The 18,416-nt window shown below is 40.4% G+C and overlaps 1 protein-coding gene across 1 annotated transcript; it reads right to left on the bottom strand.

Moving 5' to 3' along the window:
- Positions 1-3,434: 3,434 nt before the first annotated feature.
- LOC103774285 (melanotransferrin-like) lies at positions 3,435-16,537 on the bottom strand. Its single transcript, XM_008941677.1, has 17 exons — positions 16,474-16,537; positions 14,417-14,580; positions 13,198-13,297; positions 11,945-12,121; positions 11,290-11,452; positions 11,119-11,183; positions 10,303-10,460; positions 9,042-9,228; positions 8,732-8,880; positions 8,418-8,508; positions 8,028-8,096; positions 7,564-7,746; positions 7,164-7,320; positions 6,359-6,441; positions 4,885-5,069; positions 4,317-4,503; positions 3,435-3,551 (listed from the first exon to the last, which is right to left on the bottom strand). The coding sequence occupies exons 1-17, from the start codon at positions 16,523-16,525 to the stop codon at positions 3,502-3,504; spliced, it is 2,220 nt and encodes a 739-aa protein (XP_008939925.1). The 5' UTR covers positions 16,526-16,537; the 3' UTR covers positions 3,435-3,501.
- Between the last annotated feature and the right edge of the window lie 1,879 nt (positions 16,538-18,416).

Raw genomic sequence — 18,416 nt, forward strand, 5'->3', positions numbered from 1 at the left:
GGTCCAGGGAAAGTTCACACCTCTAATGTGCTTCAAAACATGGAATGTGTTGGCTTCTTCCTTTGGGTTGTGGGGTTTTTTTTTGGGTTAGCTATTTTGTGGGTTTTTTTGCCTCCTTCCCTGCTCTGTCTCATTTCTGATTGCTTTGAAATAACATTTTTTAGCTTTCTTTTTAACAGTTACAGCAGAGAGAGCAGAGCTAAGAAAACATTCAATTCTCTTTTGTTTACAGTAATATGAGGAGTTAGGAAATGATGTTGCAGTTGTTTAGCTTGTCCCAGACCTTAGTTTGTGGAAATCCAAATATAGAGCATTATTCTTTCTTGGTTTAGTATTTGTAGGATGAGGGAGATGTAAGTTAATTGAGACAAAGCATCTGTTCTCCCCCTGCAGCATACAGACGTCAGTCATGCTCGTGCACTTTTTTTCCTTTCCCACCTCTGTTGCTGGTTACAGCACTCGTAGAACAGCCTTTTTCCTTGTGGCTGCTGCTTGTACACTGGGAGTGATGACTGCACAAGAGCTACGTATTGGCCAGTCTGAGCTGCTTCTGTCCCAGAGAACTGAAAGAAAAAAGTATAGAGGGTGCATCTTTTGTGGTCTTGCACATGTCCGTAGCTGAAGGATATGTACACTTGCCCTTTCATAAAATTAACCCACTCCAGTGAGGATTATTTTTTTTTGTATCCTCGTGGGAAGACACTGTACATATTCCTCAAATGATAACCACCAGAGCAGCTTGAGAAGAATCGCAAGGCTTTTGCCATGTACTGTCTCCTGGTAGTAAGTTTTGCAGAGCCAGGAAGCTCTTTGCTAAATTTGCTGATTATGGGAGTTGGAAAGATCACTTTCATAAAAAAAAAAAAAAAGTGTACTTCATGCTTAATGTATGTTACAGCATTTGCCTGGCTGGCCTTGTGGCTGTGTCTGAGTTCTGATGCTTGCTAGATATGATTTTCTGCAAAGAGTTCTCATTTATTATATTTGATTTGAGGTGGGACTTTGGTATATTACGTTCCAGGTGCTCTTCTAGCATATGGATGATAACTGTGGATTAAAAAAATTCATATGATGCTATCAAGGTAACAAATAGCTCAATGAGATTTTGTACACTTGTGCCATTAGCCTCCATCTTGCTCTTGGCATTTTGTTTCTGTTGAATATTTTGTGAATCTAAAATTTTACTGTTGCTTTTGTGTGTGTTTTTAATTTATGGAAATAAATTTTTCTGAGAACCTTTCAGATTTCTAAGGGCTTGTTTAGGCTTGTATCAGTAAATATGCATGATCTGTCTTGCATACATGGGGAGAAGAGGTCAAATCTCCAGAGAAATTACACAGTGTAGTCACTGGGTGGGTTTTTGGTGAGGCACGGAGCAACAGTTCCAGTGTGTGTTAATCCATAGCCACTTCAACAGGATCAGAAACCAAGTGGGATTTAAAATCCTTAAACATGATCCCAGCTACTATTCACAGTCTTGAGACAGCATCCAGCTCCTAAGGTACTGGATGGAGTAGCAGGACCCAGACAGCACAGGCACCTCCTGCTACATTCAGAACTGAGATTGAGAGGTGAGGCAGGCCAGTGGCTCATGTCCTGCAGTCTGTGGCACCTTCAGACTGGTGCTTTTAAACAAAGCTGAAGCACAGGAACAGCCAAAAGGCCTACTGGGCATCTGTAATTTCTATGCCAGGAAACAGTTCACCCACCCCTCCAATCCCTAAAATCTTTTGTGTAACCCAGATTTTCAATTTACTGCTCTTCAGCTGCATGCTGCTCTTGGCTAAACTATACTGGCAGATAAGTTTCTTTGCTCTGTTCTCCTAACTCCCTTCTCTGATGGAAGTGCAGTGTTATGTGGGTCCCGCAGGTGGCATGAGAGCGCCAGTAAAAGCAAGGGAGCACCTCAGAGACCTGAACAAGCATCCTGCCCTTCTCTGCCTCTTCAGGACTACACCCTGCTGGCTTCAACGCGGTACAGGAGGATTCTGCCCAGCCACCTTACTGGAACTTGCTCCATTCACCATTTAGCTCTCAGCTTTTTCTCTGAAAGGCAGGCGAGTTTGGACTTGCATCCTCTGTTGTTTCGTTAGTCAATGTCAAACAATGGGACAAATGAGATAGAGACGAGACTCAGCTAAGACGCACTGAATCTAGAACCTGGGCTACTGGTCAGAGGGGCAAATTTTTCTTTCTCAGGAAGTGAAAAGAGGGAGGAGAGGGGTGACTAAGCTAAACAAAAAGAAAGACAAGCTTGGTATGGAATGAACTGTTTAAAAACAGGAGTACCTAGCAGTGTGTTTTATAACTGAGCGCTTTACTGCTGCCTCGCCCCGTTTGTTTTGGTGCAGGGTTGTTTTTTTTAATGTTTTTTTTTCCCTTTATATGACAGCTACATTGACTGTATTGTAGCTGGCTTGTCTTCATGATTTGCATCTCATTTATTGCTATCTGAGGTTAATACAATTGCAATATATGTAGCAAGGACTGGAAAGTTTTGGGTGAAAGATTTTTTTTTAAAATTAAAAACTTTAACCTTACCTGGTTCAGGGTGCATGGGAGCAGGAGGTGATAACACTCATGTAAACTGAAATGAGCCCTGCAAGAACCATCCACTTAATCTTTATCCACTAACAGGCAAAAGAATTCATGATACATGCTGTTAAAAAGGCTTCATATCATGTTCATCTAGTTTCTGCTTGCAAAACTAATTCTATTTAATTGATAAATCATTTTGATACTTCATAGAATCATTGATTCAAAGTGTCAAAGTACTATCAAGTAATGATTGCAGTTTTTGACAAGGATGAATAACCATTGCTTTCCTTTACCTTGAGGCTGCAAGCATCCAGTTCTGCTGGCTGTTAAATGCCTTAGTACATTAACTTGTAAGAGGAAAATGATTTGATTTACTAGTATAAATCCTTGGTTAAAAAAGCAAATACATTCTTCCCAGTTAAAAGATTACTGATTCTGATACCAATTACAGATACAACCTATAGCATATATGTGTATTCAGCAAGTCTGTGTGACCAAAATGACAGTGCTGCAACTACCAAAATGCCAGTGGATTATTTTTTTCTTTGCATGGAAACAAGCAAGGCAAACCACTGCCAACTAACCTGTGCCACTCATGCCAGTCTGTATTTTAGTCCACAATACTGTCCCTGCTATTGCCAAAGAAATGCTGATTTCTCCACAGCAGTTGTACAGGGTTGCTGGTCCTAGTTCTGTGCTGGGGTTATGCAGACTGGCCGTTGCTGTTCCATGTGATGCCATGCTCCAAACAAGAAAGGAGTGACAGATGAGTAGGATTATATTGTCATAAACGTAATATTGGTTTCAAAAACACCCAAAACAACCCCCCAAGAAAGTATTCAGCATACATTTCTAAAGTTGACTGTTTCCTTGCTGATTGCTTTGGAGAGGTTGGACTTGTATGTTCCTTGTCTTCAACACTGATGGTGAAGCATGTGCCTTGCAAAGCCTCTGTATTAGCTGTCAGTTCAATGAGGATGCACAGATATCTTGTTTGCAGAAGTCTAAGATGCCTATAAACCAGTAAGAAATTACATACTTAAAAGTGCTACCAGCTTTAAAAGTAACAAATTCTTCAGATACTGATCACTAAAACAGCAGAACACAGGTAAAATTTACCTTTTGAATTTCATCTCATTAACAACTCGGACTCAGAGAAGTTTAACTTGCTGTATAATCTTCATGTACTGCAATACAGATTTTTGGGTCCTAGAACAGCTTGACCCTGGCTTGTATACAGTTTTGTTTTTACTGATAGCTAAATGCATACTTCATACAGCTTTCAGAGAAAAAGAATGAAAAAGCCATCCCTTAAGTTTATAAAGGTTTCGATCTTGAGTTCTGTAGTGTGCTCTTTTTAAAAGAGAAATTATTTAACTTCTTTTGAAGTTAATTCAATAATATAAAATTTCTAATCCTTTTCCCAAATTTGTTATACCCAAATGAACATTATATTCCCTTTTTCCAGAACTGATCTTTGGAATTGGAGGAGAAAGCTTTGCGGTGGGAGTAAGAGAGTCCTATTTCAATAACCTCCTATTTGCTCTAAAATGTACTGGTTGTTCTGTTCCTGCAGAGCTCCAGTTTCAGTGGATTTGGAGAGAAGTTGCAAGATGGTCTGAAGGAGCTCCAAACACAGTACTCCTTGGAAAAATGTTACTAACAGGATTATGTAGAACATACTTGTCCATTCAGTCTAAACAAATGAGCAATAGCTATGCACAGAAAGCTTCCTGCTTTGCATCTTCTCTAACCTAAAATTAAGACCTTGACTTTACCTGCAGGTGTACAATTAAACACTGATTCTGCCAGCTGAAAGAAAGACACTCCAAGAATTTCTTGATAGCTCATGTGACTTGCATGAACAAGGTACCGAGTAGTATCTTTGAAAAGCAGATCACTTTCACCATACTTCTGTGACTGAAAGAGATGGAATTCAGAATCTTGTTTGCTTCCGAGAGATTCCTAAACAGAAAAGAAATAAGTTCCACATCTTGGATCATAAATAGCAAGGTTAAGCTGGTGACCCGCAGCTTTATATAAAGATCTAGCAGAAAAAAGGTTCCATTTTCACCTAGCACTGTCCTTCTTCATACAAAAAGATGCAGTTTTGCAGTGGCTTATTTCTCAGCAAAAGTATGACCACTGCAAAATGACAACTGGTGCCAAAATGACCCTTTAGAGAACCCAAATAATTATTTTCTTAATCTGCACATTCTTAATTCTTTCATTTTGGACCTGAAGGCACTTCATGTATTTAGTACATAAAGCTTTTGATCTTGAAAGGGTTGTCAGCAGTCATACATAATAAGTAATAACGTGATAACTTTTTCCCTGCTGTCTTACCTGGGATTTCATTAGAAAGTCATAAATTTTAGTGACAGTGACGGGTCGAGTCATGACTGTGCTGGGGGGAATGGGGCCAAGGTTGCAGCCTGCCCACTCTGTGACTGCAGCTTGTGTTCCGTCCGGACACAAGAGTTCGAAGTCAATAGGCGTAAAACCTTTTGCCCAACCAGATCTGTCCAGATCTGAAAGGAAGGTAAAATGAAAGCAAATCCTTTTAAAAAATGAAAGAAGATGGGGTCAATCTCATGCAAAAGGTTGAAAATTGAGAGGACAAAGTTAAGACGTTCAAATCAAATGCATCATGCTATGTAGTCATTTATTAGGAACATGTAAGGAGCAAAGCAGTGTTTTCACTGAGGAAACAGATCAGTGAACTTAAGCTGCACCTAAAACCAAAACCAAGAGTACTATCAAGGCATACACACAGTTTATCATGCCTCATCTTTATCTGTAAGCAGACTGCTTTCTGCAAACAAAGCAATTCAGCCTTGCATGTCCTTTGCTTCCCCCAATGGGTTGTAGCTGCATGAATTCCTGTGGGTTTCCAGGCCCTTATGCCTCCACTTGATTTTAGGGAGATTCTCCTCTTAGAAAAGTCTTTTCTGTTAGTGAAATTCTATTTATGCAATTTCAGTAACAGAAAAGACTTTTCCAAGAGAAGAAATTGCCTAAAATAGAATTTCAGTGCACTTTATCAGGCTGAACAAAACAGGGGTTCCCTTTCTCTTCAACTCTCTGAAAAGGCCACGTATTTTGACTGGTAGAGCAGTAGGCATAATTTAAGAGATTGAGGGGATTTAAGCTACTGTAGCCAAAACCATATTTATCAACAAAATCCAATTGCTAGACTGTTGCAAAGATCAGTATTCCCATAGGAAATACAACAGTTCACAGTGTGTAGTAACAAAGTTGCTTTAGAAACTGAAAGGCAAATAATTTGCAGTACTTTTACCAATCAACCTGTTTGGACTGTTTATTCCTTAACTGCTTGTGAAACAAGATGTGGAAGTTGCAGTGTTATGATGAAGCCACAGAACATCTCCCAGCACAAGGAGCCCACAGCATCGCCCTTATCTGCCATTTTCATTCTTGAACTTCTGATTAAAAACAACGGGTACAGGCACTATGACTGTCTATGGGAGAAGATCTAGTGGGAAAAGCCACTTGCTTTTTAAAGCTTTGACCTTTCCAACAATTAGTGCTGTCTCCAAGGAAGATTACTGCCCCGAAACACTCATCAATCTTTGCCCCTAGTGATTCTTCCTTTTTCCTCTCTAACAGTATCTGAATTTTGAGCTTTACTGGAATACCTAAATGCAGGAATGTTCTTGCAATTTTCCAGTCACAAACACAACTTCATGGACCTAGATTAAGACTGTAAAAGCTGATCCTCACAGCTGATGGTGACTGTATGGGAAGTAACTGATTCTACTGAACATTCTCAAAGCAAAAGAGAATATCTGCTTCTCACTCTCTATGTTCTGGAGTAGATTAGAGTGTTCCAGGAAAGCTACATCTCCAAAGCTTCTTCCACTGGGATTGCCAACTAGGCACCTAGTGCAGGAAAAAAAAACCAAGATGTTATCAGACACAAACACTGTTTGATGATCAATGTTCAGACAGTCACTCGAAGCTCAAACAGGAGCAGCTGGAAGTACCCCCTCATCTGTAACTGGCTGTTAGATGGAACAAGTTACTCATGTCAGGATAGATCTCAGTTGGGCAGCGTTCAAATATTTGATAAGCAATTCCCTTTATCCCTTAAAGAAGCTCCCAAGTCAAAGCTGTGGCACAATGTCCATGCAGCTCACCTGTGCCTAGCCAGGAAAGAGAATTTCATTCAATTAAATACATTATATATATTTTATAAGAGTGCCTTCACCGTTAATATTCTTCTGTGCCTCTGTCTTCAATTATTTTTTTTTAAATATCTCCAGTCTGTTTAATTACCTCCTGTACCTTACAGTGCTTCCTGCTGTATCACCTCTGCTCTCTGACTTTCTATCTTTCATCCCTTCTCTTTCAAGAATCAGTACAATGCTCTAAGCCTTACATATTTGGAAGCTTTTTCTTGCTCTGGAAATGGTTTCATGACTGTTTTAATTCATCAATCAGCTGAACATCCCATAGCAACAGCAACCAAAGCGAGATACATGCTAGCAAAAGTGTATATAGCCAGTTACTTAACAAAGAAAAAACCTCCAAAGAAAACCATGAGCACAATAAAAAGCCAATTCTGTCTATGGCTCTGCACTTGTGACTGAGTGAAAGCTTACCTGAGTGCTCCCATATTGCCATAGTAACGTTCATTGTGACTTGCAGCACATCTCTGAGACACCCGAGCTCCTTCCACCTCGCTGTCTCCAATGCACACCTTGCACAGGTTTCCATCTGCTCCTGGCATGCAGGCCTTCCAGAAGTAATTCTGATAACCTGAGTAAAGAAAACTGAGGTGAGATTAGGTATCACATAGCTAAGAGCTGGCAAGAAGAGGGCTAAATAGTGTGAAGAGTCACACACAGTCAGATAGGAGGAAGAGATACTTCAACATCCTCTGAGAGTGCAGTCACCAGCTGCTGGACAAATCTTCGTGTCCTCATCTCTCTCTTACTCCCAAATTTGGGATTTTTCAGATTTTCATGGTCTAGTCAACAGATAACCCAGAACAGCCCTTACCAGAGTCAATGTCACAGTGCTCAGTATCATTCTCTAGAGCTCTCACTGTGTATCTGGAAAGAAGCAACCATCCTCCAGGACTATACAGGTGACTGTGGCAGGATCGCCTTCCCCTAAGGTTATGGATGTTAATCTGTTTGGTGTTTTTCTTAGCTAGGGCAACAGCAAAAACAGGTGGCAGTGCTGTAAAACAATGACAAGGACAAGTTATACTAAGGAAATTAATTATTCCAGGCAGCTACAGCCTTCCTCTTCCCTCCTTCATCTTGTCATGGTATCTTCAGTTGTAGTAAGGGATCTGCATTCTTTGCTTAGCCCCAAAGCTCTTGTCCTAGCTGCCCAGTATTATGAACATGCACATCAAATTATTTCTCAAACCAGCATGCAAGCACATTCCTACATAAATCCTAGAGGCAGTCTCAGGAAAATCTGAAGCTTTTGCCTTCTTGAAGTTGTCCTGTTACCTTTGTGCTTAAGATGAATCATTTTCCCTGCTTCCTCCATGTTCTCAGCAGCTGGGGCACAATCTCTCCCTAAAGAGGAGAGACAGACAACTGTTAAGGAGCTTGCAACTGCTGCCATTCCTTTTACATGGCAGCACCCCATCAAAAACCTTGGAATCCTCTTGACCCACATCGGCAAATCTGTCCCTTTTACAGAAGAGCTATAGCAAACAGCCGGACCAAATGCTACAGCCAGTTAGTGGAAGAGCTGGGAAGAGCATCTGAACATGTATATTTGGACATATATATTGATTCCTGCTTCCATCACAAAACACCATAAACTGTGGAATTTAAACTATACTTTTAATGGTACTTTCCCTCTCTTCTTGATAAGGTCACATGAGAACTTACCATAACATTCTGTAGCTACAGGCACCAATCCACACCTCCCTGCAATGTAGACATGTGTTGCATCCAGGGTGACTGCATCAGCCTCACTACTCTGCCAACAGCATGATAAAAAATAATAAAAACAGGATTATAATGAATTGTGTAACCAAGCAGCTGTATTTTCCTGCTGGCTGGAACTTCCCCTGCATAAATTCTCCCTCATTCCCAGTGGTTCCTCTAGCATACAAGCTGGTTTATCCTCTTGTTCAGCTCAGACAGGACACAGACACAATGTGCAGTCTTATCATATACTCTGACCAGAGGGAGTGGCCTACCTTGATCATTTCAATGCATTTGGCCATGGAAGTTGCCTGGACACAGACTAATGGGTCAGATTTGATGGTCAGTGCCCACTCCTCACATTTGCGAAGCTCAGCATCGCTGATGCAGCACCAGCGCACAACACTGTTGCCCAAAGAGCTCCCTGAAACAGAAGGAGCACAGTGAGATCATGCCACCTATGCACCAATCTATTCTTTGATAAGGGGACATTAAGGTTTATGCACTTGTGCCTGGGAGGAATAACATGGAAAGAGAAATGTTTGTTCCCTTTCCTTAGCTACAGTTCTCCAGAAGGCTTCTCACCTTCATGGCCTAGTCCCTTAAGGAGAGCTACATAATCCAGACCAAGGACATAGGCAATCTCTAGCTGCTCCTCGAGAGTCTGCAGGTGCTGAGTGGCATCCCGGAACAGCAGATTCTTTCCCCCAAAGGGTGCTGAAGTGAAGAGTTCAAACCTGGCTCTTTCCTTTCCTTTTCGCCCAAAGAGGCGCTAGGACAAGAACAACACTTTTATTTGCAACAAATCTGCTCATCCTTCCAGGCAGCCTCCTCCTTCCACCCATTCACATCAGTGGCTTGTAACATAGCACCAGGATTCCACCACACTGGGACAAAGCCCACAGGTACTGCAGTGGTTCCAGTCCTAAAAGGATTATATGATTCATTTTTTTAATAACTTTACCATCTTAGTTATTCCACTTAATTGAATTGTGCTCAACGTCTCCTACCCTGGAAAGGCAACAGAGGGAGTATAGCTGAGTGAGAAATGGGTGATAAAGACCAGTGCAGCAGAGGGGTGCAACAGATCTTGTGGTTTATGATGGGCAAGTACCATCTGCAAAGTAGTTCCATGCAGCCTGATGGTAGCAGAAGAGAAGAAAGCACTGAGAAGTGTACTAGGAACACTGCTGCACGGCCATTGCTAAGTATGGGGGAACACAACCAAGACAGGTGTTAACAAGCAGACTGACAAAGGAATGTGAAGATCCCCCAGTAAAGAACAGACTTTGTACAGCTGCCTTTTACCAGAGTCTGTGTAACAGCACAACCCAGCCTCCTCGGCTGAATCATTCACTGTCTACTGGACTATTTTAAGAGCTGCATGGCTGTGTAAATTCTTTAAATTTACATTTAGGTCTGCACATCAGGTTCAGCTTCAAATAGATTCCTGGATGTCAAGATAACAGATACTATTTATAAGTTGAGAAAAGGAGAGGAAAAAAGGTGAACCCTGCCTGACCCTGTGTTTATCCCTCAGCTACATAAAAATTCACCTAAGTTCAAGGGCAGGATGGACATCATTAGCCACTTTCCATTTCGGGTGTTAGAGTATCTTGCCTTTCTCTTACTTATTTGTTCCCAGCCTTCTAGAGAAGAACACTTTAGAGACAAAGTAAAACCTTCTTCCAGAAGCCAGTGCAAGACCCTTCCCCAGAACAACCAATTTTTAATGCTTCATTCACACTGACTACAAATTTCTCAAGATAGAAGGCAAGGTAATATCCACAAAAAGTTGCAAGAAAAAAATGTGTCTGGAGATATACAGCTTACAATATTCACTCACTTGGATCATGCTAAGAAATTTGTTGGTAATCTTCTGGAAGTTGTGGCGGGTGATGATGCCCCGGCCAGGCCCCATGCCCAAGTTACAGGTGCTGTATTCAGTCAGCTCAGCTGTAGTCCCATCAGGACATAAGAGTTCATATTCCTGTTGTTCCAACTCTGAAACAAGAGGACACTCATGAATCTATGAAGTGAGACATGACTCGGCAGCAGGGACACATCTGGAAGGTAAAACATTTATCAGAGGAGGTTGCTCAAAGATTATGCAGGCAGTACAATGTGCCAAGCACACTTGGGAGAGTTGTTTTTGATATGCTCTTGCTTATCAAAGGGAGGGACCTGTCAGAGGTACTCCAAATATATTCTTTAAGCTCTACCCCTGTAAATATGTTTGTTTCAAAATACTTGGAAATACCAGTGTTAAACACCCTCAAAGACATCAGCTCAACAGAGTTTAAAAATACAAACCAGATATATAGAAACTTGACATTCTAGCAGCTAAATACACTCAATTTTAGAAAGAATCTCTTAGCTCTGGGAATGCAAATACCAAGAGCAGCACCAGAGACTTCAGGCTAAAGAAATCACCTGTATAAAAACACCTGTTTGCTCCCATTCTAAGAATCTCCTGTGAGCAATTATTGCTCACCCTCTTCTATTTCCCTTCAACTTGTGTGGAGAGCCAAGAAATACCACTGAAGTGCTTGCAGGGATTGAATTTTCCCTGGAAACAACAAAAATCTAGGCATATCCCCCAAACTCCTGTGCAGAAAAGAATCCAGCCAGCAGTTAAAGGAATCTGAGTGTTTTGGATTACCTGTGGCACTCATAATTGTTAGATGATCTAAAAAGGCAACATCTGCCACTCCATTCTTCAAGCACCTGCAGGAAGACCAATGCCATCCTATTAACAAGTCACTTGGCTTTTCCTCTCTCACAAGTTCTTTTTCCCAGAAAGTAAATTCAGTACCAGTGGCACAGAGCTCACCTGAAGGCTCCCTCAGAGTCATAGAAGGGTTCGTTACTGCTTGTCTCACAGAAGTGGTTCTTGTCTCTGACATAGGATTTTTGTCCTTGGCAGAGAGCACACAGGCGAGGAGCAGCAACACCAATCCCAGGGATGCAACTTGCATTGAAATACTCACTAATTACTGCAAATTGGGGGTTGGGGGGTGGGTGTAGAAGACAGACAGACAAGAAGTCAAATGGGGAAAAAAAAAAATTGAATTAAAAGGGGCCAAACATATCACAGATATAACTAGGACTGTGGTGCTTTAATAAATAAATCAATCAGCAAATGTGGCTTCATTATCTAAGCTTCAAATTTGGAACATTTGCTGGAAACAGTGATCAAACATTGCTGTTTAAAACCATCTTTGTGCTGGTTAGATCTTGCAAAGACTTGTTCCACTGCAAACAGAACACAAAGATTTCCTGTTGTGGTAACAATTCCACTGCTTTGAGATCACTGGAAAAGTTCTGAAGAGAGCTAAGAGCCAGTGTCAAAAACACTCCAAGAGGATATCTCTCCCACAAAGCTCTTCAGTTTTCACATAGCTCAATTCATCCTAGATCTGCTTGCACTTCACTCACTTTTGCTGAGGGCAAAAACACAGCCCTATGGCTCCTCTCACCTCACCCACCTTGGCTCAGAGGTTGTGCCTCATCCCAGGAAAGCTCATTTCTTGCAAGAAGAAAGCCAAGTGGAATATTCCAGCCTGATGTCCATCTGGCTCCACTGTGGCAGCTGCGCACACCTCGTAGCCTCTGGATATCCAGAGTTCCTCGTTTGGCAATGGCCACAGCAAACACACAATTTCCTGCAATAGGACAAACTATGTAAGAGAAAGAACTACATTGGAGTTCTGCAGCTTCCATATGCAAAGGAAGTTCTACTGCTATGGCAGTTCAACTGCTTCTGTGAACCTGCCTGAGGAACAACATTCTTGAGCATATGAAGCACAGGTGCTCGTGCCAGGAACTTTGGCATATACTGCATACATGGCACCTTGTCAAAATGAGCGATGCAAGTGCTGTGCAAAGCAAGAACGTAAAAATCCAGCAGAAAAGGCTTACAAGATCATCCAGCAATTGCTTCTCAAGAATTTGAGAATTTTGAATGTTCTTATCACACTGTTCAGGTACTGTAATGGAAAGAACTCCTTTGTCTTATCCTCAGAACATACTGACTGCCTGAAACACATCAATTCTGCTATGGTTTCACAGTTCTTCAGCCAAATCAAAATTAACTTCTCATATCATCCTATTATTCTCTTCCTGAATTCATCTGCTAATTTGGCTGCCTTTTCTCAGATTATCGTCCCACAAGTATTTTCTACTCTACGCTTGATATTGGCTCAGGCTTATTTATTCTTGCCTTATAAATCATTCACTGCACAGCCTGTGTGTGTGCCAGGAATGAAGAGGAATTTTACCATAACATGTTTCTCCAGCTTATACTCTTGTCTCTTTAGGGTGAGAATGAGAGAATTAATTCATGAGAGAAGCTAATCTCTTAAAGAACTGCTAGCAAATGTTCAGTTACACTAGTTAAGAGCATGGTATAAGAACTGACACAGATGGAGCAAACTCCTTCTTACTCCCTTCAGGATGCAGAACTCTAGTACTCCACTGCTGCAGGCAGGGGTAAATAGAGACAACTTGTCATAGTGATGGTAGCACAGGCAGAAAGGCTACTAGATACAAAGCACCACTGGTATTTTATTCATCACCACTAAGTATTTTACAAACACTTGTTAGTCAACAACATGCTCCTGCAAAGTTAATGAAAATGTATAAACCTTCTTCCAAGAATTCTTCAGCTTTGCCTTCCACAACACAGAGATTTATTGGCCAAATCAGAAGTACAGCTCATTGTTTTGCTTCATGAACCTACCTTGATCATAGATCTCCTTTGCCACCACTGTCAAACCATACAGCTTTACAGCAGAGTAAACATCTCCAGCATCCAAGGAGGCAGCATCTGCTTTATTCGCCTTAAAAACAACAGCAAAACCCCTAAAACAAGTGTGTTTACAGGCAAGCAAACAGACCATCTTCAGGAGTGGAGTTTCTGCCTGTGATGTAGTAACCAGGAATTTTACAAGCATTTGCTTTGTTTTTAACTGAATCCCTGCTGCTAAGCATGGTGAAATGTTAGCAATGAAGGCTGAGATACTTTTGAAAAATAACAGTTCAATTCCAGTAACATCTTTTCTCACCTCTTCTTTGGGCCTTCCATTCCAAAACCACAATTCTGATGGCAATTGGAGAAAAAGGCAACCCTTATTTCCTCCTACTGCTCCCCCAAGACCCCAGATCCTTCAGAGTTCTCCTGGCTATAATCTTTCCATAACTTAGAAAGTGGAACTGAAGTCTATTAACAAGGGTTGCAGGACTGAATGAAAACATGAAATAAACCATTCTCTGAACCAACAAGAGAGATTTTCTTTCTTTTGGTCAGGTTTGGACTCCATTGAAGGCAACTGGTACTGAATGGAAATGGAAACTGAAATTCTGTATCCCAATAAAGTCGTAGGTATGTTAATGAAATTACTCTACAGCAAATCCTTACCTTCCTTTTCCACTGCTGATTTTTGTTTTTCAAAGTATATAGCATTAGGAAAATTTAATTTCAGAACTGGTCACTTACAAGAGCTTACAATTACAAAAGGTCTGATGTCTAATCTTATTCAAATGAAAGACTTTTAAATGAAAAAAAGTTTTGCTCTCTATTTCAGAAAAGACTGAATGGATGCTAAAATCAGCAGGGAAGAGAAAATACTCATTACAGTCAGAGTAGGAATGAAACCCACAAGCATGGGGAATAATGCTCTGAGCAAATTTTAATTTACTAGTTTGTTTTTGTCCATTTATTTCCAAACAGCTTTTTAGTTATTTCCTGGAGACTGCAAAGACATTACCTGGAGTAAAATAATACATCTAGTAGAATGTTCATGGTTTTTAATCCCTGCCTCTCAGGCTACCATGTACTTTTTTGTATATGCAATATCAACAGTTCAGGATCATTTTATTCTCCCATGGATACTATTTACCAGCTACTTCATCAAAAGATTTGGACTCAAAATCAGTTCTTAAAATCTCACTGAACTCACCCTGATTTTGTCAATGCAGTCATGTGTATTGTGTGCTCTGATGCAAGAAATCCTAGCAAAGGAATTGACAGTAGCAAGGGGCAGCACAGCTGTAAGTGCTTTGGACAATTCAGCACACTTCCTCTGTTCTAGGTCAGAAAGGGTGCACCATCGGAACTTCTTCCCTGTAAGATCAAAAAAGAAGTCAAGATTTGTAGGATTTAGTAAAAAAAAAAAACCCTCAGTTTAAAACCTGATGACAAAGGGAGGTTATTTTATTGTATTTAACTTCACAAGTAAGTTGATTCTGCTCATTCACGCTCACGTACCCACACACTTACAGGCACCCAAGAGGTGCACCCAAGCAGTCTGACCAAGATCCCTTTTGTCCAGCATGGAGAAAAATGAACATTTGCTGCTGAATCTTTATTGTGTCTCTCTGCTGCCCTTTGACTGGCAGCAAACAAGTTTTCAGGTAGATTTTTCAAGAATCAACAATTATTATGTCATGATCTTTTGCCTCAGAGTCTTCTTTGCTTGATCCTCCATGAATCTTAGGCCAGGTTGCCACCCAAAATGATTTTAAATATTAAGACCCAGATCAGAGCTCCAGGGTCAGAGAAAACTTAGATGAAAGGAAAAGTATGAAAATTGTAAGTTGGAAGAAATTAATAATTAAATGCTACTTCATAATAGAGTAAACCAAACCCCTGAGACCAGGAGGTGAGGATTCCAGACTATTTGAAATTCCAATGGCAATTTTGTTAATTGGACTTTCTTGTGCTTTTAAACAATGTACCAGTTAAGTGTTTTTGTTCAGCAAGGACAAGTACTTTGCTGGATTTCCCTAGAGACAGAGAAGTTTATCTTCCATGACAATACCCACTAAGAGAGACAGAAACTAGGGAAAATTTGGTTATTTGCAATGAAGAATTGTGTACAGAACAGAGTATTGAATAAACATTAACAACAAAATCCTCAAATTCTACCAATTCCAAGCAAGAAGTTATTGAGAATTATCTTTGTTTCTGGATGCCAAACAAAAAGATTAAAAAACCTGCACAGGAACACTGTGCAGAACTGTAGCAGAACTAAAGTATTCAGCTGTCAGATTTTCTCCAGCTGAAAACTAAGTATACCAATATAAAACAAACAAGCAAACAAAAAACAAACCAGTGCTGGTAGAAAGGAGGAGCTAGGAAGATGTAATTAGAAGTGAAGGAGAAGGTGAAACCTCCTTTACCAGGAGGAGTCAGGGGTTTGGTTGGTTTAAACTGACTATAAAGCTGCATCTTAAGGGAGTCCAGACATGTCGATAAAATTTCCTTTATTGCTTTAGGCTCCAATTGTTCTTTCTTGGATGTACTATGACTTATTTTGTGCTCTTCCTATTAAATGCCTTCTACTCTGAAATATATCATATACGCCTCAAGAAGATACTATACAATTAAGGAGAAAAAAACCTGATTATTATATAGAAAAATAGCATGCAGTTATGTAACCTGAAAGAATGTTACACTACATAATGAAAACCAGGATTGAATGCACATAAAACAGTACCATAACTCTAACACTGTCATTTCCAGATGTTTAAACATTTGGCTCTCTGGTGGTCTATTAATATTAAACAAAAATTTTGGCTGGAATAACATTTGCAGTTAAAACATTGACATTTTTTATCTGTTTGAGCACAGCATCAGACTTTAGTACTCCACTTGTTTTGACATTAATTCAGCACGATTCCAGAAAGGACCCATTGTGGGTTTAGAGAGGAGAAGTTTGAAATACACCGGTTCATTATGATAGTGTTTATGAGTATGCAGATCCCAGCCATTCAAAGGAAACAAACCCTCACTGAATTGTAGGAAACTAGTGCATCAGCCTGTTTTAAAATGAACAGGGCCACCATCTGCCAATGATCAAACAGGAAAAATACACACAAATGGAAATCACGGGCACGGTTCTAGCTGCAACTTCTTTGCACAGAAGAAAACAAAATCAAAGCGTATATTAGAGTTTCTATGCTGGTAACCTGTCCAGAGGTCACCTTTCTCCTCCCCTCTCTGCATCAGCCTTACCTGAAGACAGCAAAGTGAAGATGATCAGCACAATTAAACCCACTATCTTCATGGTTACAGCAGTTCAGCAAGGATCCTCTCTCTACCCTGTCTCTCTGCCTTCTCATACCCGGAATTCCACAGTGATGACCAAAGCTTCTGGAAGACAACAAAAGGGTTTTAGGCATCAACAAGGATAAATCAAGATTTAAGAAAACAAACTGTCAGAAGATGGCATATTCTTGTATGCAAAACAGAAAGGGACAATGACCTGTTCCTATCCACAGATGGAAAACATCTGTGCATTTTCTGCTTTGTTATGAACAGACAGGAAGAAATGTAAGCCTCTGTTTTTGAAATAAATTGTGCTTCTGTTTCAAAAGGCACCAAAATGCCTTTGGGAAGTAGGTAAGACTTACATTTATCTTACAGAAGGATATCTAAAGCTAAGTGAATTGTCCAAACTACTGAACATAACTCTCTCCAGAATATTGAAGGGTCCTCCTTACCGTATTTTTTCTCCTGATAGTGATTTATCTACTGAGTAACTTTAAGAAAAATGTAAGCCTGTGCCTCCCTAAGAATTCCAAATGGACCTATGACACAACTTCCTTGACTCTCTTCATTCCATTCTAGCACAGCAGTCTCATCCAAACTGAGTGTTTTCTGACACTTAGCCTGGAGCACCACCTCTTAATTACTCTACAGCAGCCATGATTAACATCACTAATTCTACAGCAGGGGAAAAAATACACATATATATAAACATAAAGGTAAGCAGAAGTATGCATACGGAACAGACCTGATGATGCATAAAATATTGCTAATATGGTTTCATCTTTCCTGTTCAGGGAAGAATTTATTATTCCAAGGGTCCTTGAGAAAGAAAGTGTTTTCCCTAGTTTTGTTTTCCTTCTTCATCTTAATAAAACACATGATAAAAGTAATTTTAAAAGAGTTAAAGGGAAACATATTTACTTTTAATTTCAGGAAGAAAGATTAGATCAGGACAGATAATTAATAAGTTCAGTCAATGTCATTTAACATGCACTATAAACAAATGTGTCTCATTTAACTATACCTTTACCTCTGAATCACTCCTGAATCACTTCTGGGGAAACTTGTCTGTCAGGCCCACCAGCAGGGTGCAGCTGGACATCAAAGCTAATGGCTCTTGCAATACTTGTAGCAAGGTACTTAGCTGGATCAAATCCCATCTTGTAGGTTTTACTTCCTGCCAATCTTACTATTATGCACAGGAGATATGTACATCCCAACAACTCAGCTAATAAAACTACTATTACATGAGAGCTGTATCTGGATCGCCGCTCAAATTTTACATGTGTTAAAGTAAAAGGCTTTCCTGTACATGTCCAAGATACTTTTACAGATATTATGCTGCTCTCTGTGGTGTTGTGAAAAAAAGCAGAATGACATGAATGTGTTGTAGACCTCATTTAGGCTTTGTCAAGAAAGCAAATAAAGTTTATCATAAATCAAGTCTGCCCAAAGGACCATGCCCTAAAGCACCGAGGATGCGGAAACAGAGCGGCAGAGCTCTGGAATTATTTCCCTAATGATTCACCCTATGAAACTACCTCCCTATCACCACCAGAAAATGGTAATTAGCTATTTCCCAGTAATGCAGCATCCATGCATCTATCTAGCGATGCATCTAAGAGGGTGGAAAACAATTTCCATAATCCCCTCTGTGCTGCTAGGATCCAGGCAAGGAATGCCAGAAAAGGAACAAATTTTACTGTGCTAACCTGCCTGAGACCTCACCTGCAGAAACAGCATTGTGTCTGTCTCATGTCATGCCACTCCCAGTAAAACCCCTGCCCTGGTATCCCTGGTGCTCCCTTATCTGTGATCAAGGGCTTACCTGCCCCTCAACAGCAATACTGAGAACCAGTGGAACACCATCTGACTCATCCTCTGCTCCTCTCCTCAAACTATACCCC

This window comes from Merops nubicus, unplaced genomic scaffold (genome assembly GCF_000691845.1).
Source record: "Merops nubicus isolate BGI_N331 unplaced genomic scaffold, ASM69184v1 scaffold7736, whole genome shotgun sequence".
Classification (NCBI taxonomy): Eukaryota; Metazoa; Chordata; class Aves; order Coraciiformes; family Meropidae; genus Merops; species Merops nubicus.